Raw genomic sequence first — 27307 nt, 5'->3', positions numbered from 1 at the left:
CATGAAAGTTAATATTATAAGTCTCACGAGGCAGCAAAATTAACCAAACTGAAAAGAAAGGAAGAGGGGAAAAAAAACGACAACATAGAAACACGTCCTCTGAGAGCAACCTATTCTGCTCGCTCCAGCTCCAAAGAAAACAAGCACAGCATCAAAAGCATCAACGCCGTCCGTGTTTCTCCACCGTCATGGAGACTATGGAGGAGGCGGGCTGCTGTCAGCGGCGCTTTAGAGAGACACGGATGGCGGGTGGTGCTGGACCTCCTGGGAGTTGCTTGTTTTGTTGGGCCTTCTTTAGCTTTTAGCAGGTGAGAGATGGTGCCGTGATTGTCTTGAGTTATTCATTTGATGTTTCTTCCCTTCTCGGCTTCTTGTTGGCTTGAATATATTAGCAGCACGGCAGAGTAGAGGGGATGCTAATGTAGAACCGAGAGAGGGAAGAGGAAGAAAGAATGGAGTGAGTGGAGGGAAGGAGTCGGTCATTAGGGGAGGAGGAGAGAGAGGCAGAGGACAAGGCTTTATGATGTGTGGGAAGAGGAAGTGACCTTCCCTCTCACTTTCATCTTGGCTCTTTTCTCCTCTTGCCACACAGATGCACAAGCACTCACACACACACACACACAGCTTTCCTCACCAGTGCAGCATGAAGTGGGTGTTACAATCTCCTTACGAACAGCCTATCACACACACACACAAAGAGAGAGATGTGTGTGTGTTCGTCATCCATTCATTTTTTGTTTTTTTTTGTCTTTCACCTGTGCAGGTCCCCTTGCAGCCTGGCCAGTCTTTTAAGTTCACAGTCCTGGAAACCCTGGACAGAATCAAGGAGGAATTCCAGTTCCTCCAGGCTCAGTATCACAGGTACGGTTACACATGCACCACAAATGCAAACATGCATAGAAATAGACGCAGGGAAGTAATTGGGTGAAAGGAAGGTCATGTCCTGGACATGTCGCTGCCCCATCACAGGGCAAAGCAGAAACATACGGGACAAACAACCATTTACACAAAGACGGATGAGAAGAGCTTGTTGTTCTTACTTTAATTTATTGTCAACATGCAGCGAATTTGAAACATTTGAGAATTAAGCAGGTATTTTTTTCTGGACCCATTCAGGTGGGTTACATAGTACCCCATTGGGGCACACATCATTACACAGACCTCTGATGAGAATTTCATCTATGAAGTTGATTTAATCCCCACAAGACAAACTTCGGTATCCAGAAGTCATCATTTGATAACTTAAAAAGAAAACGTTAAATAGGAGAGACTCCTGTAATATCTTCTGTGGAATTTATAATCTATTTTATAAGGTGGAAATAAAAAATTTAATTTTGTTGTGCAGCCTGAAGCTGGAATGTGAGAAGCTGGCCAGTGAGAAGACGGAGATGCAGAGGCACTACATCATGGTGAGTCCTGCCTCACTTCTGGTGGAGTTGTTTAGATTGCGTTTGTTTAAGAAAAATCTAAAGTCCTCTGACAGAAAAACAGACTAAATTCTAATTATCTAGCACAACCAATGTTTTGTCAAAGGTTTTGTGGGGAGACTGAACTAGTCTCCCCACAAGGGGATGAAACTTTTGATTACTGTAGATCCAGGAAACGTATAAAGGTTAAGAACTAGATTTAGTGGCTCCTGGTTGATGTAGGATTTTATACATTTACATTTATCTGTTATTTTAAATGTTTTGTTTAAACGAAGCATCTGCCAGTATTATAGACGGCATACAGCTTCCAAAAGTTGTGGAAATGAAAGTTTTCATTTCCTCTACTTGCATTGGTTTCATTTTCGTTTCTCGTCGTACTCATTTCTCCTTCAAACCTTCTACACGCACATTTCAGTCTGTATCTAAGGCTCTTGTTCTCTTCTCCTGAACTAACAACCTGAGCTCTCCGAGTCGGATCGTCTAAGCGACTAAGGGCTCACTTCCGTCATAAGCCTTCGTCTGTGGTACAAAACCCACACCGAGCCAACCAGAATACGATATGCACCATCTGCTAAGCTGCTCGCATTTCATAAACCTGGGAGAGCAGGCAGGATCAGGGCTGTAAGCTAGATAGACACAGATGGATAGACAGAATGAGGGAAATGCAGACAGGCACATGGATAGGAGGAGAGCGTGTGGAAGAAAGGAAGCGGACAAGAGAAACGGCAGTCAGACAAAATGATGGAGAGTCCTGCTGAGAAGCAGGAGATCAAATGACAAATTACTCGCATACGCGGAAAATCACAGCATGCTCATTTGTGTACATCTAAATAGACCATTGTTTTAATCCATATAAGGTCTTTAACAGTAGGAAATTTGACAGATAAGTGTAAAATTAATGTTACTTAATGCTGTATTTCTCTACTAGGTCAAACATGAAACATAAGCTACATTATTTTCAACAAATTATCTTCTGCTATGTTGCTACTTAACGCTGTCAGCATGTTGTTGAATATAATCAGCACTCTGTACTTTTTATATTTTAAAAACCAGCTCTTGGATATGTTCATTCTCCTTCAGAATGAACATTTTTTTAGACTAAATTCAGAATAAACAAGTGTTACTATGCCAACACACTTCAGGTCGCTGTATATGGGATTTAATTAATAACTTTGATACTCTTTTCTTTTTTGTTTTCTCAGACAAATACATACTTTCACCCTGTCTCCCTTGTGTGACTTCCTGCTGGTGGAGCATCAGCTTTGCTCTGCAAAACTTGATTACATAAACAGATTTTGTTTATAATCTGTTGCAATTGTGCCAAAATCTTTTGAGTGATGTAAGCATATTACAATAGCACAATGATTACAATCAGTGCTAACTGAGCACTCAAAAAACCCCTACAAGATTGCAAAAAACAATACATTTGGTGTTCTTTGCGGTCCAGTGACTTATATTAAATTTGTTGGTGTAGCTTTACATGTTCAGCTCGGAAAGTGAGATGCAAAAATTATAATTTTTTTTAAAGAGTTTCTGAGGTAAAGACGTTGCACAACCAGAACTAAATTTGTATTTCGAGACACACGGGGAGGAGTACTCCCTGAGTGTTTTTTGTAGAGTTGAGTTTGGAAAAGGCCTGTACTTATCTTCAGAAAAAGATGCAACATTTTCAGCTTTTTTGATTGTTTTTGCGGTTAGGCTAATTTTTGGTAAAATCGGTTCAGACTGCATCCAATGCACTCAACTGCATGGATAGTTAATCCACTTTATATTTTACCTTATTGTCTCCTTCATTATGAATACAACTTTAGATGTTGACCAGCATTGCAAATTGTTGTTCAGCAATTATACAAAGTGTGTTTTTATAAGAAGAATGTTTTTCCCCATTTATTACAGAGGATAAGAATGTGTGTGTGTATGTGTATATGTATATATGTATATATATATATATATATATATATATATATATATGTCAATAAAAACAGATCAATTTAGTTAGAAAATGAATACTCCTTTTACATTATTTATTATCCTTTTCGGAAATGCTGTGAGAACTAAACTTATAGGTTGAATGACAATTTTACACTGAAATATAAATACTTTTTGGTCTAACTATGTTCCAAGTTTAATCTGTCATTCAATTGTTACACTTGTGAAATTGGTTGAAATAATTAAAATACATTAAAATGAAATTCAGTGCCCACATGCTTAAGTGTCAACTTGTCAATACATTCCCATCTGCGGTAATTTATTTTTCATTATTTCTTGTTGTTACTCACCACATCCTTAGTTTAAAAAGCAGGAAATAACAGTTCAGAACTGATTTTCTGCAGCAGAGGAAGACCCGTGTCTCCGGTACTCTCTATTTTAACCGAGGGTTTTGCCAAATTGCTATGTGGAACAAGTGGTCTAGACAAACATCCACCTCCTGCGCTATAAATCCTCTGCGTCCGAAATTATGCAATGAAGAAAAATCAAATTTCTCTGTTTTTCCACTGTAATAGTTGCCCGCTGTCATCGGGTCAAACTGTTTATGATAATATATTAAAGGTCTCGGCCTCTGTGACCAGTGCTCCGGTGGTAAATGCTGCATCTTTAGGTTCATTGGAGGGCTGTAATAGCTCCCCATGGCAGGAGGTCATGGAGCTGGAGATGCTGATGACATATTCATGTAGGTTAGCATGGCAGACGTTTAGAACCCCAGGCTGTATTACTTGAACAAGGGCTCACTGTGGCGCACTGGATGGTTAACACACTGCTCTGCTACTTCATAGGCATGGCTTCAAAATGAGAGGGAGGGAAATAAAATGAGAGAGAAGAGAGGAGCTCAAAGGGAAAGATAGCTGCAGAGAAGAAAAAAAAAACGACAGTGTCAGACAGAAAAAGAGGGAGCTTCTGAGGGACAGAGAGAAGGGTACAAAGAAGAGATAAAAAGGAATAGAGGAAACTGACTGAGATGACTAAGATATACGGAAGGAAGAAGTGAGAGTGAAAAATGCAGAGAAAGAATGAGAGAAGAAGTAAAAAAAAAAAGATATCAGGGGACTGAGAGAGGATGGAGGGAGGAATAAAAGGATTCTGCAGATGGATGAGATGGAGAGAACGCAACACAGAGAGCAAGAGAAAGAGATAGCTGTGTGTGAGTGTGGGGGTGCGCGAACTAAAAGAGAGAAAGAGAGATGGTGCATGCACAGACACGTAAATAATGTGAAGCAACAACGGACTCGCTGCGCCCACAGAGGAGATAACCCAGAAGGCTATATTTAGCTCGTTAGGCCTGTCATCCACTGAGGCCTGTTTCCACAGGCTGGGGGTCTGCTCACCACGCTGCACTGCTTCTGCTTTTACTATTCATCACCGCTAAGCTCCTAAATATACGGTGCCAGAACGTGGAGACATGGTTTCATATGGTTATGTGCAGCTGATGCATACGAGTGTTTTTATGTAAGCCTAACCAGCTAGCTCCTAGGACGATATGAGCAATAGTAAAAATACATTTTGCATGTAAAGTGGTTGATTATAATGAGGTATACAGAAGAGTTTGTATACAGAAGAGTTTGAAGATCTGGATGATTTTTTTTCTTTTTCCTACCTGCAGTTTGTGTCGTTTATTTTCTGCTCTAATCTTGATTGTTTCCGGTTGAAAAGATCGGCTTGCATATTTTCCCCTGATATCCAACAACTCTTCTTCCCTTCCTCTGTAAAATTTAAAAATAACTGTACTCATCACAAACAAAACAGTGTTTTGAGCTAGTTTGGCGTAACATTTAAACCCCAAACATGTACACAAGATGTTCCTTCAAGGAATCAAGCGTGTGCCGGTGTGACCGCAGCACCCTCTTGCTTTAGGAAACCAGCGATGGTGCTTTGCTCTGTTCAAATTTGGTTCTGTCAGGGAAAGTTTAATTACTGTTTTGGTTTTCCAAAGAGCACATTGATGGCACATAATTGCAACACAAAAACATCTCTTTCCATAAATGTTTGACATTCCCACTGATTTCCTGTAGATGACTGCAGTGCTTGGAGAAATTTTGTCAACACAAATCTCATTATTCCTGAAATTTGTTGTCTTTATATCATCAGTCTAGCATATAAAGCTTTATAATGTTGATATATGCTACCAGAATAACATTTCTGACTGCTTGATCAGTGATTGTAAACGGCAGGAGTTGCATTTTTTCAAGCTGAATGTATAAACACCTGTTGGGGACAGTCCTGTTTTTGCTTTTGGATGAGTCTGTCAGCATTTATAAATCAGCTGACGTGAATGACGTGTTGACCTACATTCACTGTATGACAGCCAATGAAAATGTGAACAAAACTGAGACGATAACGATCTTCTGTTATTGGCTTTGTGATTTTATTTCAATATTGCTGGAAGCTTACTGCAGCTATTGTTCTTTTTCAGGATTTTTGAACAACTTAAAACATTCAGTTGGTCGGTGATCACCATAAGCTACACTAAAGCTCCTGAAAAAATATTTTTTATTACCTCTAAGCTGGGGCTCCTGCAGTTTTTTACTTATGCCAGGGGTGATGCTTTTGCAATAATAACAGGAAGATGTTATAAGTAAACCTTTGCTCTGGTTTAGTGCTGCTATTGGTTTGTGCAACACCCCCCTCCCTCTTCCCTCCCCCCCCCCAAAAAAAACAAAAAAAAAACACCTCACAATAATAACCTGGTTATTGTATGGCACATGACTGGTTATTTGTTTATTAGGTGCTTTTTTGCTATTTGTAGAGAAATGTTTAAGGAATAAAGAGAATCATTTTATCACATTTGTGTAGATTACTAAGAGATGTTATTTGTATAAATCTAGTAGACTTGAAGTAATTGCATATAAATATTGTGTTATTTGATTGCAGACAGAATACAGTATAACACAAATGTGTGAACTGGTGATCTGTGCGGTGTGCAATTTTAAATATTTATATAATATGTAGATATTGTTAGATATCTGTCTGTGAGATGTATTTAAGTGTTTGGAAGGTTTGTTTTCGAAATATTTTCTGGTATACTTCTTATTATTTCATACCTTTCACACTTAAAATGACATTGCTCAGATTGTTTCTATGCTTTGTAGCTGTGCTACACTTCAGCCAGGTTTGCATGTTTTGTATGTTTGGATTCATAGACCTTCCCTCTTTTTTTGGTTTTGAAGAATAGATATGTTTTATATAGTTTCTGTCACTGGTGAATCACATATGGAAACAAACAAACCCATATGTCAAGTTATGCACATTGTGGATGTCTGCTTTTCCACTCTGGCTGTTGTATTTATAATTCATGGCTCTCAGATTTCACTGCTCTCCTGGAATCCCACTGTGTATTTTTAAATAAGGCTGCATTATAGCCTCGGCTAATGAGGGGGGCGTAGATGTGTCGGTCACATGCCTACACAAAGTGCAAAACATTAGCCTGGAGAGCTCTGTTCTGTTTAGGAGAGGCTGATTTTAAAAAGAACAAATAAGGAAGCAGTCAAGATTATTCTTGGTATTTTGCTAGTATAACCACAGATTTTTTTTCTTCGTCAGCCTATCAAAAAGTGTTATTTGGTGTCTAATATCTACGTTCTTTGTTATGATCTTAAGGATTTCTGAAGACTAAGCTCTGAGGACAGTGAAGACTGGCTGGCCCTTTTATTGCAGGCCATAAAAAAGACATATCCACTGGAGGGTGACAGCTCACAGTGGGGCGTCACATTAGGTGGCTTTTCCATCACTGTGTTGGGGTGTGTGTGTGCGTTTAAGTGCACTGCAAGGAAGCTACAGGGGTCCAAGTGTTAATGAAAGACCAAGTTGCTGGCATGAGGCATAATATTGTTGCATCTAATTTTACCATAAAAAATGAGAGTGAGACATGGTGTATTAGAGTATTTACCTTAGAGCTGTGACTTTCTGCTTTAGAAACACAATTTAATGGTGTTTGATCAAAAAAAGGTTGACAGTATTAGTTTTTGGTTTTTCATTGTGACTCCTTTAATTGGTTATAATGTCACAAAAATGAATTTACAGAACTTTCTTATGTTGAACTTTAAGATAAATTTACACCTTTTGTAATTTCTAATTTGTGTGCATCTCGTCAGCTTCCAGCTCTTGATGAAACTGATTCTGAAAAGCTAACAAAACCAAAGCCATCATTAGTTTTGTCACCAATTTGCGTGTTGGGGTCTATTCACACCATTTAATGGCCACTGAATGGTCATAAGGGCCATTTCAGTCAAATACAAACTCATAATCAATTGAGAGAAGTTGGAGATTCTTATCAAGCATTTTAAAGAGGAATTTGTGGAACTTTAAGACATATTTATGGTTTAGAGCAGGGATCCCCTTTAATGATGTGGGAGTCTGAGTTGTTTTAGGTATTTCTCTGTTTTAATATACCTGATTGATGCAATATCGTACAACTACATATCAGATTAGTTTGGGGTTTAAATGAAGCAATCTGAGGGTGACAGAATTATTTATATGTTCCTGCAGGACACATTTTTGGTTTAAAAAATGTGTCCTGCACATTTTTTTATGTTTTAATATTTTAGTGCAGGGAAACCAACACACTTGAACAAGCTCTCCCAGTTTTTGCAAGATCACTGGTCTACTATATATTCAGTATCATGAGTAAAAAATCTAAACAAAATAAACTTTTTGCTGGTTACAAGAAGTGTGTGGTTTCCATCCAGTACATTAAGAGACATTTAGCATATTATTATTAGTAGTAGTGGTGTTATTTGCACACATATAAGCCTGCTTGCATAATTTTGAACATGTCAACAATTAATTTCAACTTGTCCACCAGGTTTTTTATTTTGAGTTTTTTTTTTACACAATTATTCCATTATGGAGAAATAACAGTTAAAATGTAGCATTAAAGTAATGGCATCCATATCCAGAAAACATCTGAAATGCAAATAAGTGGTTTATCAACAGTAATTTCCAAAAAAGTATCGCATTTTGAAAGATTTTTAAAGAAAAAAGCCACATAATTAAAATCTGTACTTGATAAGCCACAATAAGATTGACTAAATCTTTTAATAACAGGACAATTGCAACTACTTTTCTTCTATTTTTCGGTATAATGTTTTTTTTTTTACTGAATTTTCTGACCATTTATTTCTAAGGAAAGAAAGACTGTAGTTTCACAGTGATTGTGTGTATCAGGATTTTATCACTGAGTCACAATGGTCATTTATTGAAACAGTGGGACCTTGTGCGTGTTTATGCTTTCTCTATGTCCAGCCCCTCCGGCAGGATGAAGGGTGAGTTGGCGTGTGTGTGTGTCTCTGTGCCTATGTGTGTAGATTAATGCAGTGCTCTCAGCCTCTTACTCCTCTCCCAGCTCATCTGTCTGATTCAAGCTGACACACTGTGTTCTCCTCTGCAACATTACAGTCACAGACTGCTTGAGAAGGGGGAGCATAAGACGGGGTGCAGCTGGGAGGGGTGGTGGTTGGAGAGAAGAAAAAAAAACAGATGAAAGACATATGAGAAAAGGGGGCACAATGGCACTGACGCAGAAAAATTATGAGGAGCAAAAAAAAAAAAAGGACATTTACAAAGAGAGGGAGAAAAGGAAAACACGACAGAAAAGACAAAAAGGGCAATTTTTTTTTGTTCCAGTACAAACAAAGCTTAAGAGATAGCGGAAGAAATCAAAGTGATGTAAGAGAGTTGGAAGGAAGAGGTCAGAAACTAAACGAGGATTGCTTTTGCTGAGGTAAATGTTGCTCTGCCATCCACCAGTGGGTGATGGTCCTGGGGATTAAAGTATGGCCAGATGTAGGGGAGGGTTGAGCTGGTTTTAAGAGTCTTAAACCTGTCTGAACTGTCTGAGGGACAAAAAACAAAGTATTCATAAAGACTCCTGCAGGGTCTCCTGAAGGGAGCGCACTATGAATGCAGGCATTCTCAGACTCAGGTTGGCCACTTTGCAGTTATTCTGCCCTACGATCGCAGTAAAGGGCTGAGAGGAGAGCTGCTAACGCTAAATGTCAGTGGATTTAGTCTTCACCCTCTGAAGAAGTTAGTCTGCCAGTGCAGACTACAATGTTGGCTACAAACCTACAAACCCATTATTGCCTTTTTTTAATGACCCGTTTTTTTTTTTTTTTTATGTATTGTTATGATGAATGATGTCTTTGTCAAAACATTATTATATTTTGAAATAGTAATGAAAAGCTTAATTTCAACGAGCCTAGTGCTTCAGATGCTTTTATGTGATAATTGGTTCAAGATGCAGTTCATCCAACAGACTGTTGACTTGTTCAGTGTGTGGGGAGATTTTACCACAATGCTTTAAAAGGACATTGTGATTTTTCCCTCTGGGATATTCATTCATTCATTCATTCATTCATTCATTCATTCATTCATTCATTCATTCATTCATTCATTCATTCATTCATTAAGGTGTAAAGAACATAAAACAATGCTTACATTTTTCACCTAATCTCTAATAATTAGTGTTATTACCCTAGTAATTATCAGTAACAGTTTTTGATCATTTCAAATCTATTCACATTTATTGTTGTAAAAGTTTTACAGAATATCCACTCTAAGTAACTCTTGGTTTGAAAAGTACTCTTGATTTGTTTGGCGTCTCACGCAGTCTGTAATGTAAAAATCATTCGCAGCAGCCCCTCCAGCTGATTCAATACAGGAATTAGAATATGGAGCCAGAAATGAACATAATACACCCCATTTAACATTGGTGGTACAGTATGTGTCTGAGTGTGTGTGGGTGGGCAGATGAAAGAGACGACTTCACCCAAGAGACATCTATGAACAATGCTTTTGTTGAGGCTTGAACACACATCCACACCCACCCACAGACTCCCACCCACATGCCTGTGTACACACAAACACACACTGTATGAATACAAACACCCATGTAGGTACACACACACACGTCCCATTTAGATAAATCACCTTGGATTAGACCAGCTTCCTAAAGCTCATTTTAAAGTCTTTGCAGAACGCACAGAAGGGCTGGAAAAAGAAGACGGCGAAGAGGGAGAAAAAAGTCTGGCACCAGTGTGTTACCCTCTCTCAACACCGTGAAGGTGGAGCTGGGAGGGAAGAACGAAGGAGCAAATACTCCCTGAAGTATGCAAGAGTGGAAAGTAGGAGGGAAACACAAGAATGAATGTAGAAACGGGTAGAGGGAAGAGAGAGAAGATAGCTTGTTGAGAGTTTTACAGATTTTTTTTTGTTGTGCTCTGGCGGGAACATTGTTAGAGTTAGATTTTCTAAGAATTGGAAGAAAATTTATGAAACACAATTAGAACGCCTAAACAATCTCATATTTATGTAAACTAAGCATTATTCTGAAAACATTTCATCTTAGTGTTGGTAAACATCTTGCTCACTTTAGCATGCCAAATGTTTCTAGCTTTTCTTCTTTTTTCTTATATGTAGGGAAAAGCTTCCTATGGAAATGTTTTAAAATGAGCTTGCTTGCTATTTTACTACATATTTGCATATTTACACAATGCATTTACACCAGTGTTTTTGCATTTTCCATGTTAAAAAAGTACATGTGGCAATATAATAGTTTCCGAACTGCTGTTACAATATTAGTCTAAGATGAAAGTCGTCCTGTGTCCTTCAGCAATTTAGTAATCAATTTTCATTTGAATGCACTTATGTGGACCTACGATTTAATGTTTATTGGTGTCAGTAGGCAGTACACTCATATTGCTCATTGTCCTTGGACAGTGACATCAGCCATTTGGCTCAATATCCCTCTGTCTAGCCTCACACACACACACACACACACCACACACAGTATTTCTGCAGCATGCTTATAAAAAAAGCGTCAAATACAGCATAGATTTTTCACCGAATCCTGAATGAGATCACTGTGACACAACAGAGAGATTATATAAGAGCAGCAAAACGCAGGCCTTGGAGGTATAATTAAACATTGGGAAAGCAAGAGAGTATGAATGCATTAAAAGGTGGCTGAAAAAGACTAAACGCGCTGTAGTGCTGCAGCTTTAGCTGTGCAGGCTGTTATTAGTCATAGCGCAAAGTCCTGCAGCTGTTAATGTATGATGACATAATTTATGTCGTGCACCTGTTACTACTCAAACAATATCCTACTGTGAAGTGATACACCTTCTTTTGGGTTACGTTGGTTACGTGACATTGAAAGCAAAAATATTTGTTAGTCTGCTCTGCACTGCACAGTGTTGAAACACATTTTAGAAAATGTTTTTTCAACTGTGTGCGTTTTAACTGCTTACCACAGTGTGTTGCTGCTGGGTTGCTGTAAAGATGGAGCACAATACTACAGTAGTTGGCGTAGTGGCGTCTGGCACACACCCACAGGACAACTGTTACTACATTTCACTTGCCTGCTTTGCTCCTACTGCGCATTCAAAGGAATTCCTCTTTTTCTAGACAGAAAAAAAAATATTGCAATGTTATTACAGCTGTTTATAAAGACCAAAAAACTCTCTACTATGATGCATGCATAACATTGCAAAAAAAAAACTATTTCAAATCTCAACAAGGTCAAGTATTTTGATCTTTGGAAATATAGATATGCGTTTATATTCAGAGAAAATAGTGGTATGTTGAAAAAAATTGCTCTAATCTTAGTAGAACTTGGAAAAACATTCTTTATTTCTCTTAAATTAGTTAATTCAGGTATATCAAACATTTTAACATAAATCTGGCTTCCTCTCTAAGATGTTTTCATTAACCTTCTGACTGTGGTGTGATGTCTGGTGAAATAAAACTCTCAGTGTTGACTGGTTTAAACAAATCGTACTCGTATAGATTTGAGTGACGAATTTGTTCATGACCAAATAAAATTTGAAAGGAGAGAGGGCCTTTCAATACGGGAGGTCACTTGATTCAACTGTTTCCTAAAATGAGTCTTTAATTTTGTCCATGTACTCATGGTAATCACCCCGACTTCATTAGCTCCACTGCTTATTAGTTTTGCTACGTTTTGCTTTGTTGAAATTAGTCACAAAGGACCAACCTCAAAGTGCTGTGGTATGAGAAAATATTAAAAAAAAAAAAAAAACAGAAGAAAAAGAGGATAAGGAGTGAGTTAATTTTGTCCTGATACTTCACCGACAAGAAGTGATTTATTGCATAGTTTAGCTCAAGAGACGTTGGAGTGGCCATTAATGTGAAGCTGGAGCTGACATGAGTACATAGCTGTTAGTCATTAATAACCCAAAGCGCCCCCATCGCCAACATCAAACATTTTCTCAGAGGAGAATAAAGTTGGAGCTGGAGGCTGTGACTTATTTCCAACCCTGATTTCATCTGATTACATGAAATAAAAACTAACTAGGCTTGAGTCAGAGTTGCGTATCGAATCTAGGTGTGTGCACCTGTGACTAAATTTCAGTTTCAAACTGAAGTATTTTTCTCTCATAAGAACTCGTTCGGTTGTAAATGTCCTGGAAAAATTCAATGAGAAAACGGGAAACACAAATGGGGTTTTGTGCATTTTTGTGTCCAAAAGTCGAAGAAGAGAGCATATAGTTTAAATCAAGCTTTGACGGCTAAGAAAAACACCACTGGGGATCAAGTACATTTTATATTAGTTTATCTGCAGTGTCATAGCACCAGAGATTTGGTGTTTGACGGAACTAGTTTTAAAAAAAAAATCAATAGCCAAGAAAGAAAACTTTACAGTGTTATCCTTGTACTCTCATATCTAAAATAAAACACTGACTCTAAAATCCAAACAAAGTAGGCAGTTCATGGAGCAATTTCAATTAATCTCATGTTATAAATCTGCACTCTCTGGTCACTGGATGCACAGCCTAAGCACCTAATAATATTTAATTTGTTGTTGTAAACATAAACACAGCGTATGTTTATTATTTTCATTCTGGTAGCAGTGACCCTTTGTTTTGAAAAGGAAGGAATAGAGAGCAGTAATGAAAAAGAGTTAAAGCATGTTTATAGTGTGTTCTGCCTGTTGGTTGAAGATATTTTTAATCTTTTTTTTCCATCAGAGTGACATAAATAAAAATAACTGGAACATATAATGATGCAAGTTATTTTAATCAATCCGTTTTCAATCTTCAAAAGAAAACGTCTCGTATGCTTTCCATCGAAATGCACAGAGGTATTAAGACGCCTGAGCTGCGACTCTCTGACTTTGTCTCCGAGGTTGCAGAGCAGATTTTCATACTTCTGCTACATTCTGTTTCATAATGTTGTTGCTTCTGCTTGAGTGCAACTTAAAAGGTTGCCTTGGTAAAGGTTTTTTTTTTTTTTTTAAATTGGATTTTTCTTAGGTGAAAATACTCATGAGAGTGGTCTCCCATCATACTGGGAGACCACTCAAAAGCTGCAGCTTGTGATTCTTGAAGTAGTTTATTGATTTCTGAAGAATACTTTGCTTCGTTAGAATCATTATTGCCACAATGAGCTGCTGAACCATTCTTCATTCTGTCTGGGCTTTGTTTTTCTGCACCTCCACATGCCTCAAACTACAAAATCTGAAACACTCAGCAAGTTATCTACTTTTTTCTACGTCTATGTCTCCATAAAACTTTGTTCGTGAATGAATCTGGCTTATCCCGAATTCGTGCATTACTGTTTACCCTAAATGATACAACATAGTTCCTATGTTGACAAAACCTTCTCGCTGTTTCTGTTTCTCCTTAAAGGTTAAACTTTTTGTTGTGTGAACTTCTGCGAAGGTATTAGTCATAGTTCCCTGAGCTGGAGTAGAAAGATGCCAGTCCATCACAGTGAAACACAAAGATAAAGAACAAACTCTATGTACTCACACCTAAGGCCAGTTGGCCTTAGGTGTGAGATAAATTAACCTAACAGTCATGTCTTTCACCATGGGAGGAAGTGTGTTCTCCCATGCATGCATGAGAGACCATGCAGGCTCCATGCAGAAAGACTCCAGGCCAGCATTTGAACCCAGGGCCTTCTTGTTGCTCCCGCATGTGGCCCTCACATGGATTTAGCAATTTAAAGACAAAATGTTTGTCTTCATGGAAAACAACAGTACATCAGTGTATATTTAAAGTGTGCACTTGCACAAAACTGCGGAATTTAACACTGGTTTTACAGTGAAATTATTTCCACATTAATGCTCATTGCTTAAAACTGCTGCCTGTTGGACTGCCCCATCTACTGCAGCTCATCAGTCCACTTTTTATCCTTCAAGAGTGGAGTTTTGTGAAAGCATGTCACTTATGCAACAGCTTTGTAGACGGTGTGTTGTTTGGAACTTATTCGCTCAATTTGGTGAACCAGTTAGTGGGCAGATTGGTGCAGCCATCAGCCTCTCCTAGTTTAATTTCAAATGGTAACAAGGAGCTTGTTTGTCTTGGAAAAACTGGAACATTTAACACAGTGCTCTTGTGAAAATGCAGATAGTTGATATTTGCAAATGTATCACAAATAAGACTCACTGCAATAAAACATCTTGCTAATACAGGTGGGAACTATTACTTTTTCTAACTTCAAAAATCCAAAATGTCCCTTGAACTAATTAATTATTGCTGAACATCCTTACTGTTGCATTAAAGAGGACAGCTGCTCAACTTAGCAGTGCATGATTGTATTCAAGTACTAGTGCTACATTTTTGCACCTGGTCCCACTGTTTTAATGAAAGAGTAAGTCTTCTTGAAAGATGAATAAGGCTGATGGCAGAAACTGTGGAGAATTAATAAGCAGAGACACAGAAACTAATCTAAAATGAGAGGAAGAGCAGAAAAGTAGTGATGGAGAGATAAGAAGTCAGTGAGGGATGGCTTCTCAGGTATGTTTACTCTAGTTTACCTTATGTGTTTTTTCCGTTGTATGTAAAGCATGAATTGTTTCAGTGGGAAAGAGATTTCTCAAATTCATACGTTTCAGTCAGCATGAACACATTTTTGCCAGTTTTTGTCAGGAGAACTGGAAATAAATGAGAACATGTAGATAAGGTGCTGAAGAAGAATTGAAAATGTTCAACGGGAAACTGGAGTAGAGGACAAAACGGCTAAAAGAACTTAAAGTAATGAAGTGATTGATGGAAATGACTATTACAGTGAAAGAGACGAGAGTGATGCAACAATGAGAAAAAACAAAGGTGATTAATCAGACATGGAATCAAGAGAGCAGACAGAAAACATTGAAAATCTGATAATTGGCAGGAAAAATGAAGAATCTGTGGATGAGAACGGAATGGAAAATGTGACGGCACGCTCGGAACGATAGACATTTGGTCATGATAAAGCACAAAGACAACATGGTGAAAGTTGGGGTCGCAGATTAAAAGAACCTGCGATGTGGTTTTCCTTCCCAGTCAGAAGCAGTTTTCAGTCCAGACTTTTCTAATTGATCCAGTCATACAGCTTTGTTTCCTTTGCTGGTTAAAGATGTACAGCGTAAACAACGATGCTCCATTACGTCTTTCCTATTTGATATCTTGGCTAATTAAATGTGATTTCCAAACTCCAAACAGCTCTATAACATCTGTATCAAATCCAGTTTTTGTTTTTAATTGCATCAACTCTTCCTAAGTTGTTGGGCTAATTGTTTAAAAATTTGCTTCTGAGTGATTTTTAATTTTTATCTGTCCCTCAAAGAGTTTTTGACATTCAAAGTGCTCAGATTTGCTGTGGCCTCATGTATAATCACTTACAATCATAAAAAAATCTATCCTCCTCTCCCATGTCTCCTGGAAATAAGAGAATCTGTTCAATACTTTTTGTTAATGCTGCTTGATAGAACCTGCAATTTATTCTCAGTAAGATTAAAATGTGGTTTGACTAATGGTCAATTTATGTGTGAATGTGAGCTCCAGTTCTTCCTGATCCACTTTTTTTGTACTACTTTTATCATTTTGAACTCGCCAAAACAAAACAATCACAGACGGTTCTTCAACTATAAAATCCTTCTGCCACTCAAAAATACTCATTTGTAAGTGGCATAAATTAGAAAAGAGGGTTAGTGAATAGTTCGCTGTATTTGAAGATAATTTCTTAATATTTCAAGACTTTACATCCAATGGGCATATTTCCAACGTCCCAAAAGGCAAATGAAAGATACTTAAAGGAGAAATTGGAATCAGAACTAAATGTCAAAGCTGGTAAAGTATAGGAAGATCTCTGTGTAAACGGTCCCAAAGGAATTAAAAACCATTTTTGGAAGGAGTGCATTTGTGAATTAACGATGCAATAAATAAATATCCCTTCTGTAAATAATTAAACAGCAACTTTATCCAAATATCGACTTGTGTGATCATGTATTTAGGAGTACAGTATGTTGTACAGTTTCATTTATTGTGGTATTAGGTGACTGGAGAACTATTATTAAAACCCCCTTATTTTTTCATTTTGCTTCTACTATACTTCCAAGGAAATGTGCAACGTTTTGAAGAACTATGGAAAAAAAGCACATAGAGAAGTAAAAATAAACCTGAATAAATGATTACAGTTGGCCTGAAGATGGTTGTCAACTACATTTCTTCAGCAGATGAGTTGGTTCACCACAACTCTTCCTCGTTTTAATAATGTGGTGATAACATCTAAACCTAATTTCCTTCATCAGTTTATTTGTTTAATATTTACTGATAATTTGACCCCTTGAAGCAAAAATAATAAATAAATAAAAATACAGGATATGCTTATAGAGCTGGACTACATTCACTGCATCAGTCAGGGTTGACTAACGTGGTGCCAGATGAACCAATTCAATCAAAGCAATGTTTTCTAATTAACTTAATTAAATCCGGGTTGCTGTCTGTATTTCTTTTTCGTTTTTGTCTTTTACAGTTAGCAGTGAAATACCAGGCATTCCACACACTCCCTTACTCAATTTTAATATATATTTGAGGGAAAACTGACTTTGGCAGTGAAGCAGTAAAATATGTTGGAGCATGTCACAGCCTGAGGAGAAAACTGGAGATACAACACATAAAATCTGCCCTGAGTTCTGACCTGTATTCATCCTCTTCTGTACTTTATATGTAGATTAATTGTAGAACGTGTTGTGTGCGGAAGCAGTTTATTGTATTTAATATAGACCTTATACAGTATATAGTCTGAATGTGTCATCCTTGGCTGTACTTATGAAGTAGTTGAGATGCAGAATGACTGCAAGTAAGTGAAACCAGACAGAAAAAAACTATCCTGAACCTGGGAGTGAAAGACAAACCTGATGGCTAAAACGAAGAAGGAATGAAAAAAAAAAACAAAAAAAAAAAACAAAGGGGAAATAGGAGGACAGGCGGCCTGTCAGCCCCCTGAAAGATAAAGATTGGAGTGTGAGGGAGGGACTGAATCAGGCGAGGAATAAATGGAGAGAAGAGAGGGCTCGAGTGAAAATGAGCAGGAGAATACAGAGAGGAAGTGCCCTGTCTCACTCTCATCAGTCAGAGCGTTGGCCATACTGTGGCGGAGGATGCCGTTGTCACCACGACGGATTCCCGCTGTCCGTATTCTGCTTACCTCCAAGAATATTACTGATGTACACAAAGAAACACACACAGTGGAGAGAAAGAGACACATATCCAGGAAGGGCAAATGTGCCTTTCCTGGAAAAGACAAACACACAACTGTACTGGTGTCAAGAAATACACAGACACATATTCTGATGTGAGAATTTGATTTTTTTTTGTTACTGACCTTAATATGTCATAAGATCTGGGTTTAATCTTGATTTTCAAATTGGTTCTTGAGTATTTCAGTTTTAGAGTTTGAAGCTTTATTTATTTCTCAGTCAGTTTAGTACTTTGAAAAAAAAGATTAAAAAAACAAAACAAGAAAAACGGAAGCAATGAGAGGCGGCAGATTTCTCAATAAAATATTTCTTTCAAGCATGTGCGCTCTGTGGACTTCACTGAAACTTAATTATAGTATAAGCTTTCTGTTGTTCTTTGACCAGCATAATATTATTCCATTCAGATTGTCTTTCAGATGCATTTTCCCTTTGCACGTCTACGCTGTGACTGTCGTTGGTGTGAAATACGTTTTGGTGTTTTATACACACATAGATACAGGGACATCATACTGCTGCAAGCATCCACATAGTCTCATTATTCTGACACCGTGCATCGTTATTCATCGGCACACCTACATCCATGCAGGAAAAGGAGCATATAGCGAATATACACACAGTTATGCTCATTTGGCAGTTGTGCATAGGCCTAGTGAAATGATAAAATTGGCCGACATAAACACACACGCAGAGACAGTGGTGCTGCATTACTTATCCTAGACGTAAATGCCTCATTACTGTGTCACACACACTTGTCCTCAACACACACTTTGTACAACTGAAACCTTTTTCATTTGATTATTTGTGCTTGCATGGAAACCACAGAGAAAAATAGCAACATATATATGTGGCTAAGTTGAGCAACAGATGCTCAACTGGAGACATTTTGAAGAATTGAATGTCAATGTGTCATGAATTAAATCCTCTGTCGTTTGTCTTTTTTTTTTTTTTTTATCTCTGCAGTACTACGAAATGTCCTACGGTCTCAACATTGAGATGCACAAACAGGTAGGAAAAATTGTGTTTACCATGTTTTGATATGTTTGTGTTGGTAAATTGTTTGACAATTTATAATTCGGGTGTCTGTTTAAATTTGAACAGACACCCGTCAGGTACCCTTGGAGGGTATGTGTTTAGGGGTCGTTAGTACAACTCTGGTTGTGTGCAGATACAGCTTTCATTGAACAAGAGAAGGGGTGCAATACCACAGCCCATGCTTACGAGAGACATTTGTGCATGTGAGCTTTCATGCTTTAATATTTGTGTTAAAAAAGTGAATCTGAATTGTAAGCCCAACTATAAGTCCAAAGAAGGAACATGAAATGCTCATTGTAATGGTTAGATATGGGCTAGTGTGAGGCTCTGATAGTAGCAAAGCAATAACTACATGATAATGTAGTAATATTGTGATTATTTTCCTTATGGATTACTTCACAATGGCAGATCTAACACATGATAAACATCGACTAAATTTAAAGGCAGTTCTAAATGTAATGGGATTAATTGGCAAGTATTTGAGAATACATATATTTGAGTGGTCATTATTTTAGAACATCAGTCCATGAATGCCCCAGGCTAATCAATGCCTTTCAATCACACTTGCTATTGAGAAAAACTAAACATAACCCATCTGCATAGTTGGTCATGTTACCTTCACTGCCGTTTTGATGCATTACAGCATCTCAGAACACAACATACAATTTACCAAAACAGTTTACACCTTTGAGCTTACTTTCATTTAAGTTTAAATTGACTCTTGTTTCTTCAGAGTGACTCTAAGTTAGCTCTGAAATCTTTGTAACTTCAGTCTAAGACTCTCAAGACCCCCAGTTGGACTTCCGACTTCAGGCAGACTTCTTGTTTAGGTTTTGCTACTTTGTCTCAAAATTCTAACTCATGAAAACAAATGAAGTATATAAATATGTTTTTCTAGATGCTTGTTTTCCCAGCAGTATTTGGAAAACTTGAAGGTGTTTACCGAGTTGGTATTTTGTCTGAAATGTTAAGAACCTCTAATCTACGGGATAATGTAGTTAATAATATTCCTAGATTCATGAAAAGACCAGATATGCAGCTGAAGCCTGCGAGGGAAGGTCATTTTGAAATGTGTAACGTTTCCACTTGTCCTTGCTGAGATCTGGTAGTCTTGAATGAAGACATTTGTCTCATGAGCAGTGTGTGCTCTCAGGTGCCTGCAGCTGCTTGTCAATCCCCATACTAATTGCTGTCTGGGTCACGCTACAGGGGAAGTAGACAGTCAAATTGCATACAGAGAGCGACAGGCAGACAGTCAGATAAATGTCGACGTAGAAGGACAAAAAGGCAGACGCGAAACCTGTTCTAGTTGATAGACCTTCCTGCAGATAGACAGAATCATTATCCAGTTGAATGGCATTTCCTTTAAGGTGACTGCCTGTGTCTTCCTCCCTCCTTCTCTATATCTATCTATCTGTCATGCTAACTGGCTCTCCGTGGTGGAGCCAGGCACTGACACGGAGGACAAGACAAGAAGGGGTTTATTTTTCACTTTTACAATGAGCTCTTGGCGTACACCTTCAGAAAGCAGCTCATTGTTTGAAACCGTCTCTTAGACGCCTTCCAGTAAAAGGCTCTGTGCTCTGCACTTTCACCTCATAATTATCACGTCATTTAGCTATCGAGGTAATTATAGCAAAGAGATATCAAACATCGGATTTACAAACACAGAGTTCAGGCTGGGTGCTTGGAGTTTTGCGTTGCTCTGCTGGTTTAAGTTGCCCTGTGCTTTGAGTTTAAGGTGAGGCGTCTGTCAAAAACTAGTCAAACACTTAAAAAACTGAAACCTGCCATTGACTCCTACATACATAGTAAATTTTTGTCATTACAGCTTGTTTTCTAAATTGTGCTTGGTTTACCTTTAAATAATATGTGCTGAAAAGATTGATAGATGTATCTCCAGGTTTTGTTCAAATTAATTATTTCTAGGACAGGTGAAAGACATCTACAGCAAAACTTATCTGGTGGGAATTTAATCAGTTCAGAATACATTTTTAACTGACTCCATGCTTATGCTTTGATAGAGTGATAAACACTTGAGATGCAAGCCATGTAGTATGTTGTGGTTAACAGTGAGCTGCAATATTTGCAGAGGACTTTCTGTATTAAGTTTGCTATTTGCAGGTTGTAAATAGACCAGGCTTGTTTTGTGTGTGGATCTAAAATGCATACAAGTGTTTTTTCTTTGTTTGTTTTTTTACTTGGTGTCCTTGCCGAACGACATCTGCAAGAGAGGCCATTACAGCACATTTATTACCAAAACTATTTCTTTGTCTTGAGAGCATGTTTACAGTTTGGGTAATAAATTATAATTTCTGTTTGACAATTTATAATTCGGGTGTCTGTTTAAATTTGAACAGACACCCGTCAGGTAATAAAGATTTGTAATGTAATACACATACTTAATAGACATGACAGGACTTGATATTCCACAAAATATAATTATTTTCATATTTAAACCTATGTAGTGGGTTAATATACCAACATACGTTCTGGGATAGGAAATAGCAGGACAGTGCTCCCTGCTGAAAGTAAGGAATCCTTATTTATCTATGAGCATCGTCTGCAACACAAACTCAAGGAAGACTGATTATGTCCCTTTCATTTCTAGCTAAGAAAATGTGTTGTTGTAATTAAATGTCTGTATGATGTTTAAAAAATAACAGAACATATGAAAACATATTTTCAACAAGTGATAGAGGAATAATCCATCTTCTTTGAAGAAGATACTATATTGATATTTACTGTGATTTTAAAAACTGAAGAATAATCAAATGTTTCTTCTTTAGAATATAACATTCAGCCCAAATCCAAGGATGGATTGTGTGATTCCTTGACTTCATGTTTGAATGGCTGCTTTGTTACCAAACATAATGTCAGGGTTGTACTTTAGTCAGAAGAGAAATCGACTCTGCAGGAAGCAAAGGGATTAAAAGACACAGAGGGAGGAAGTCGGATGGTTGGCAAAACAGCCAGGGAGAGCTGGTCTGTCAGCTCCTGTCGCCAAAAAGAGGAAATGTACAGCGGTGCTGGCTTTACCTCTTAGAGAGGGAGAGTGGGGAGGATGACAGAGGCAGGAAGGCCAAGTAAGGGGTGAGTGTGGAAAATGGAGGGAACAGAAGGAGGAAAAATGAAGATAGTGGAAATGACAGCAGACCAAAGAGTTGTATCCAGGCAAATGAGAGTTCAAAAGAGAGAGAGAGACGTAATCTCCAGAGTACATTGACGTCAGTGGTTAGTGAGGAAGGATAGAAGAAGAGTCACCAGGGGAAATATGAGATAGAAAGGAAAGGTAGAAGAGTTGTGGCAGAATATAACGGGGTATCCTCAAGATACTCCGCTATATTCAGGTGTTCTATGAGTAAGACAGGAGGGTATATGTAGTCAATCTGCATATATATACTGTATATACTTATACATATAATGAGAAGCTTCCTATGTCATCAAGAAAGGTGCAGAATTTAACTTAAATATTTTCTAGGATGGATATGGATACCATGTAATGAGTTCACCATCTCATGTAATCCTGCTGTCCTAAAGGCTGTGAGCTGGATATTTTACTAGAAGTATATATTTGTTATTATTGTAATTTGAGTGGTTTATGTTTGTAATAATAAGTCATCATGTAAAGGCAGGGGTGTCAAACCCGGTTTCATTTTGGGCCGTATCAAAAATCTGAATGTTCTTAAAGGGCCTGTTGTGCCAGAATATATTGATAAAACCCATTAAATTAAAATATTAATTGGATTTTTGGAAGTTGTGATTGGATTTTGTGAATTGTGTCTTTTTTTTGTAAACAAAATCACAGATTTTATGGAGCTAATTTAGAAATATTTATTTTTATATTTGTGCTAATATATGATGTTAAATGTGACTTTATTACTCGACATATCGGACACAGACTATAACTTATGTTAGTGTACAATTTAAATTACACAATTCAAATTAGGTTAGATAATTCAGATACATTGACTGAATAAATACACAGGTCACCTGCTTAACTGAATCCCCTAAACTCAAGGCCCGGGGGCCAAATCTGACCCGCCGTAGCTTTTTATTTGGCCCTATAGACTCCAAATTACATCAATTAGTCCCTCCATTTTTTTCACAAGTCTGCAAAATTCACACAAAATCAACAGATCCCCATATTTTTCGGATTTTATTGCAAATTTATCAAAGTTGGTCAAAAACATTGGGTTTAATTGACGTCAAGTTAGTATTGCAAATACATTTAATGAAAAGGCATTAAATATGTTTTACATATAATAATTTACTGACAGTTTGTTAAACAACTTTGTATTTCAAGTAGAGTCCACCGTGTATTTATGATTTTGTGTATCTGTCCATCAGTTTCACACCTGTCGCATTATAAACACTCAGGTTCGATTGGGTGTCCTGGATTCATTGTGCGGAGGTGTTTAGCTTGCAGGATAGCTGAATGGAGTTTTCTGCGAGGCCAGTACAATAAGTGTACAAAAGAAGGTTAGTGTGATTTTAAAAAGACTCTGATAAGAGGAAGAGGGGGAAGAAAGAGCATGGTAGAGAAAAATACAGTTAACCGTGGAAGAGGAACTGATAAAAGACAGCAGGGATGAGAAGGAAAATAGGAGAAAGAGATTAATTGAACGGATGAAAGAGGAGAGGGTAAACAGGAAGGATGGAGCTTTAGAAGTGACAGAAAAAGACCTTATGGAACAGATGAAGCGGGGGGGAAAAGAGCTGGAGATGAAAATGAGAGCCAAGAAAAGAAAAGTAATGGAGAGGAAAAAAGAAAAAGGAGGAAGAAGCTGAAAGATAGGAAGACGTACAGAGAAAGACATCAAGGGAGGGAGGGGAGCTTTGAGCTGCTGCAAGTAATAATGAATCATGAATAGATTTAACAGTATCTGCTCTTATTTCCTCTCCACCTCCTTTGCCTCCCCCCCTCCAACTTGCTCCCAACATCCTGTTGAGATCACTGCCGGTAGCCTCCCCCTGCCCTCTCCCTCCTTTTCTCCAACACGTGCTTTGTCATTATCAGTGGCAGGGCCATCTCAAGTCTCGGCATTAATTGAGCTGTAACGGTCGTCTCTCGCCTTCCTACCCTTCCTTTGAGCTGCTTTTGATTATTTTCTCTCTCTGACTCGCACTCTCAGTCTCCGTTTCGCTCTTTAAATTTCCACCTATGCTCTTTATCTCCAGCCCTCCATTCTCTATTTCACTTTTCTCTTCTCTTTGTCCCCGTCTGTTTGTGATGATTGTATCCAAACAGCACAAAGGCTCAAGAAAGATAGCATCTCCTCCATTCTTTTCTAAGCTTTATGGATACAGTGACCTGCAGACACACATCACATTATCTCACTTGGTTCACTTTCATTATCATATCATAAATTCATATATCCTTGCTGAGTCCCCCCAAGCAGCGAGGGGAGACTATATGGACTTTTCACTGCTTTCTGTCATTGTTCTATATTCATTGATATAGCACTTCTGGGGCTGTGGCGGTTTTTCCACTGCGTCCCCAGTGATGTGCATATGCACCACATGTACTTTCATTGACTTTATAATTCAGCCATGCACCGTGGCACGCAGCTGCTGGAGCAGGAGAGTTTACAGATGTGATAATGTGTTGTTGCTGTGAGGTGTGTGCTGATTAGATTGAAGCTTTTGTGTTGCCAGATAATTAATGCAGCAGGATGATAGGATGATGGCAAGAGGGGGAGGCGCGTGTCCTCTGACAGCTATCAACAAATGAGTGCGGTCTGGGAAAACCTGAACACAGAGAAGATAGGAGGGCTAAAACTCCACCAGTTAAAAGAATATAAACCCCTGATTAGCCCTTTCTGTATTTTCTTTCCTTCCTTTCACATCGTCATGCCAACATTTCTGTGTGAAAATAGCAGATGACGTATAAAACTTCTGATAACAAAGTCCTTTTAGTAAAAGATACAGACTACATTACCCCATACTCGTTATATTACGTGCTAACATTTTCTAGCTAACCTACACTCACCTTCAACTTGTTTAAATACATTTTACCTTCGGAAATGGTTTAATTCTTTGTGGCATTAATTCTCCATGGGGTTGTAAACATTTGCCAGTGAGTATTTATGCTATAGCATCATACAGTTGCTGCGCCACAGCTCTCTCACACCATCTGCACCCCAACTTCATCATGGCAAAGTAACACACCTGGTCATAACACAGCTGGGCACTGTAAATTTGAAAGCCATTGATCAAATTACTTTTTTCTCCCCAGTGGTACTGCATCAAACATGACACATAATTCAGAGACATAACATGATCCAGTATTTCAGAAAATATCTTCTCATTTAAAGTCATGCATTAGGTGTTCTTCAAAACCTAATGTTCATAAGGAATGACGTGGTAATTGGACTAATGAGCCGAGAGCGTGCCAAGGAAATATCCCCCACACCTTTAAACCACCAGCACAAAGCTGAACTGCTGAAGCAAGGCTGGACGGCTGATTTTACGTAGATTATTAAGTCAATTTTTGATCCAACCATCTGAAAGCTGCAGAATTTTTACTTGTTGGACTGGGGGACATTTTTAAAATGTGTTATTTTCAAATTTAGGTGAGCCTGTGTGAATTGTAGCTTTGGTTTTGTGTTTCGAGCCGACAGGAGTGGCACCGTGGGATCTTCATCTGCTGTACCCCATCTGCTATAAGGATATTGTATTCCACATACAATGGCTGTGATAAGTGGCTATTTGAGCTGCTGTTGCCTTTTCTGTCATCTAAAATCTTCTTCTCAAACAACTAAAATCAACAAGGGATTTTTTTTTCCTGCAAAAGACAGATTTTTGTTTTAAACAATATGCAGATGCAGGTTCTCAACTCTCCCAACTCTACGCCCCCATTGTCTGAAGCCCTCTTCCTTCTGATTATTGGATATGCTGACAAAAACGTGTCGGTTCTGGTGCAAGACTTCACTGCAAATAGACAGAATTTTGCTTGACAAACTACAAATGTAGTTTACAGGAAGGAGTCAGGTGTTTAGTTTAGGGTTAGGTTCAATGTCAGGGAGCAAATTATTGAAAGATTTTAGAAACCACAAAAATGGCTGGATAATGGTGAAGCTTAAGAACTGGGCCTGGGAACCAAATGTCAGGTTGAAAGATCTTTTTGGATCATTGGCAAGTTTATAACTTTTGCAGAAGTGAGAGGCCAAACTGCATTTACACATTATTTGTTGAAACAAAACAGCTAATTTTGCATCACATAGCTTTTCTTTCACTTATCAGTCCATCATTTCCCTGATAAACCCAATCAACTTTGTGTCCTGTACCTCATCAAGTGGGCTTTGTATTACTAAGTCATAATAATTACTATGTTATGTGTGTTCAGATGTATACGTGACTTGTTTTGAAATCAACATCTCAAACTTAAAAGTGGTAATTAAGCTTACATGATTGACTTTTTGACACATGCTTTGAATGTAGTGTAGTACTGAGCTTTGACAGTAATTTCAGTTTTGTGGGAGGAATTTTTTAAGTTAGAATATAATGCTGGGTTGGTGTGGTTAAAAGCTGGGTTCATGTAAGTTGACAAATTTAAAAGAATAGGGCATTTTTTTTATTTGCTATTGTTTTGCCTGTCAGTTAAACACGTTAAAATAAGAAAGAGGTAGAAAACAAGAACAAACATCAGATTCTTTTGGTGTCGTTTTTTCCAGATAGATGGCTGAAGATGCAAACTTAAAGATCTTAGTTTTATATGAAAAAATTGAAAATGACAAAAACATGGTTGCTTAATTTAGCAGGTAGGATATGAGAAAGAACAAATATGCTGAAAACCCAAATAAAATGGGTCTTTAGTAAGTACGTAAAAAATCAAAAGAAACGATGTTCTGCACTTCATAAATCACAATACTTGGTAATGAATTTTAAACTATGCTAAGTGGTTCCTCTTTCTTGTAAGGATTCTTCTTTCTGTACCTAAATGATTTAAGCAATTGCAAAACTTAACTTTTTAATCATCTTTCTTCACCGAGGATGTGTGTCCTGCTTGTTTCAGATGTGTAAAGTAGCTGACAAGATTTAAATCCATGAATCAATAGAGGTGTTCCCTGTGGCAAAAATATCAAAACATGTTTTACATTAATTTAAATCGGCTTAGCCTACCATTATAAAACCTATTCACAACAAATCTTGTCTTGAGGTGCTTTGCAAAAACATTTATTTCAAGTCAATCACGCATGCATTCCAATGTATTCTAGTAATCAATCAGTGCAGCAAGATCTGTTTATTAATCAGCTTTCAAAACCCAGCAGATTCACTGCTCCCGAATGAGCATACAACGATATCCATAATTTTGTTAGTTTCCTTCGGTAAAAAATACACCAAATTAACTCAACATTTGGTCCTC

At 37.9% G+C, this 27307-nt stretch overlaps 1 protein-coding gene across 5 annotated transcripts in view; it reads left to right on the top strand.

Moving 5' to 3' along the window:
* Positions 1 to 27307, top strand: part of tle2b (TLE family member 2, transcriptional corepressor b) — a 101802-nt gene that overhangs the window by 33045 nt on the left and 41450 nt on the right. For all 5 annotated transcript variants that reach the window (XM_017304388.1, XM_008406949.2, XM_008406950.2 and 2 more), the window contains 3 exons: positions 764 to 861; positions 1346 to 1409; positions 18868 to 18912. In XM_017304388.1, coding sequence (XP_017159877.1) covers positions 764 to 861; positions 1346 to 1409; positions 18868 to 18912 — 207 coding nt within the window. The remainder of the gene's footprint in view (positions 1 to 763; positions 862 to 1345; positions 1410 to 18867; positions 18913 to 27307) is intronic.

This window comes from Poecilia reticulata, linkage group LG4 (genome assembly GCF_000633615.1).
Source record: "Poecilia reticulata strain Guanapo linkage group LG4, Guppy_female_1.0+MT, whole genome shotgun sequence".
In the NCBI taxonomy this organism is placed as follows: domain Eukaryota; kingdom Metazoa; phylum Chordata; class Actinopteri; order Cyprinodontiformes; family Poeciliidae; genus Poecilia; species Poecilia reticulata.
Note: the sequence above shows the minus strand (reverse complement) of the source record. Positions and strands in the feature narration are given on the sequence as shown.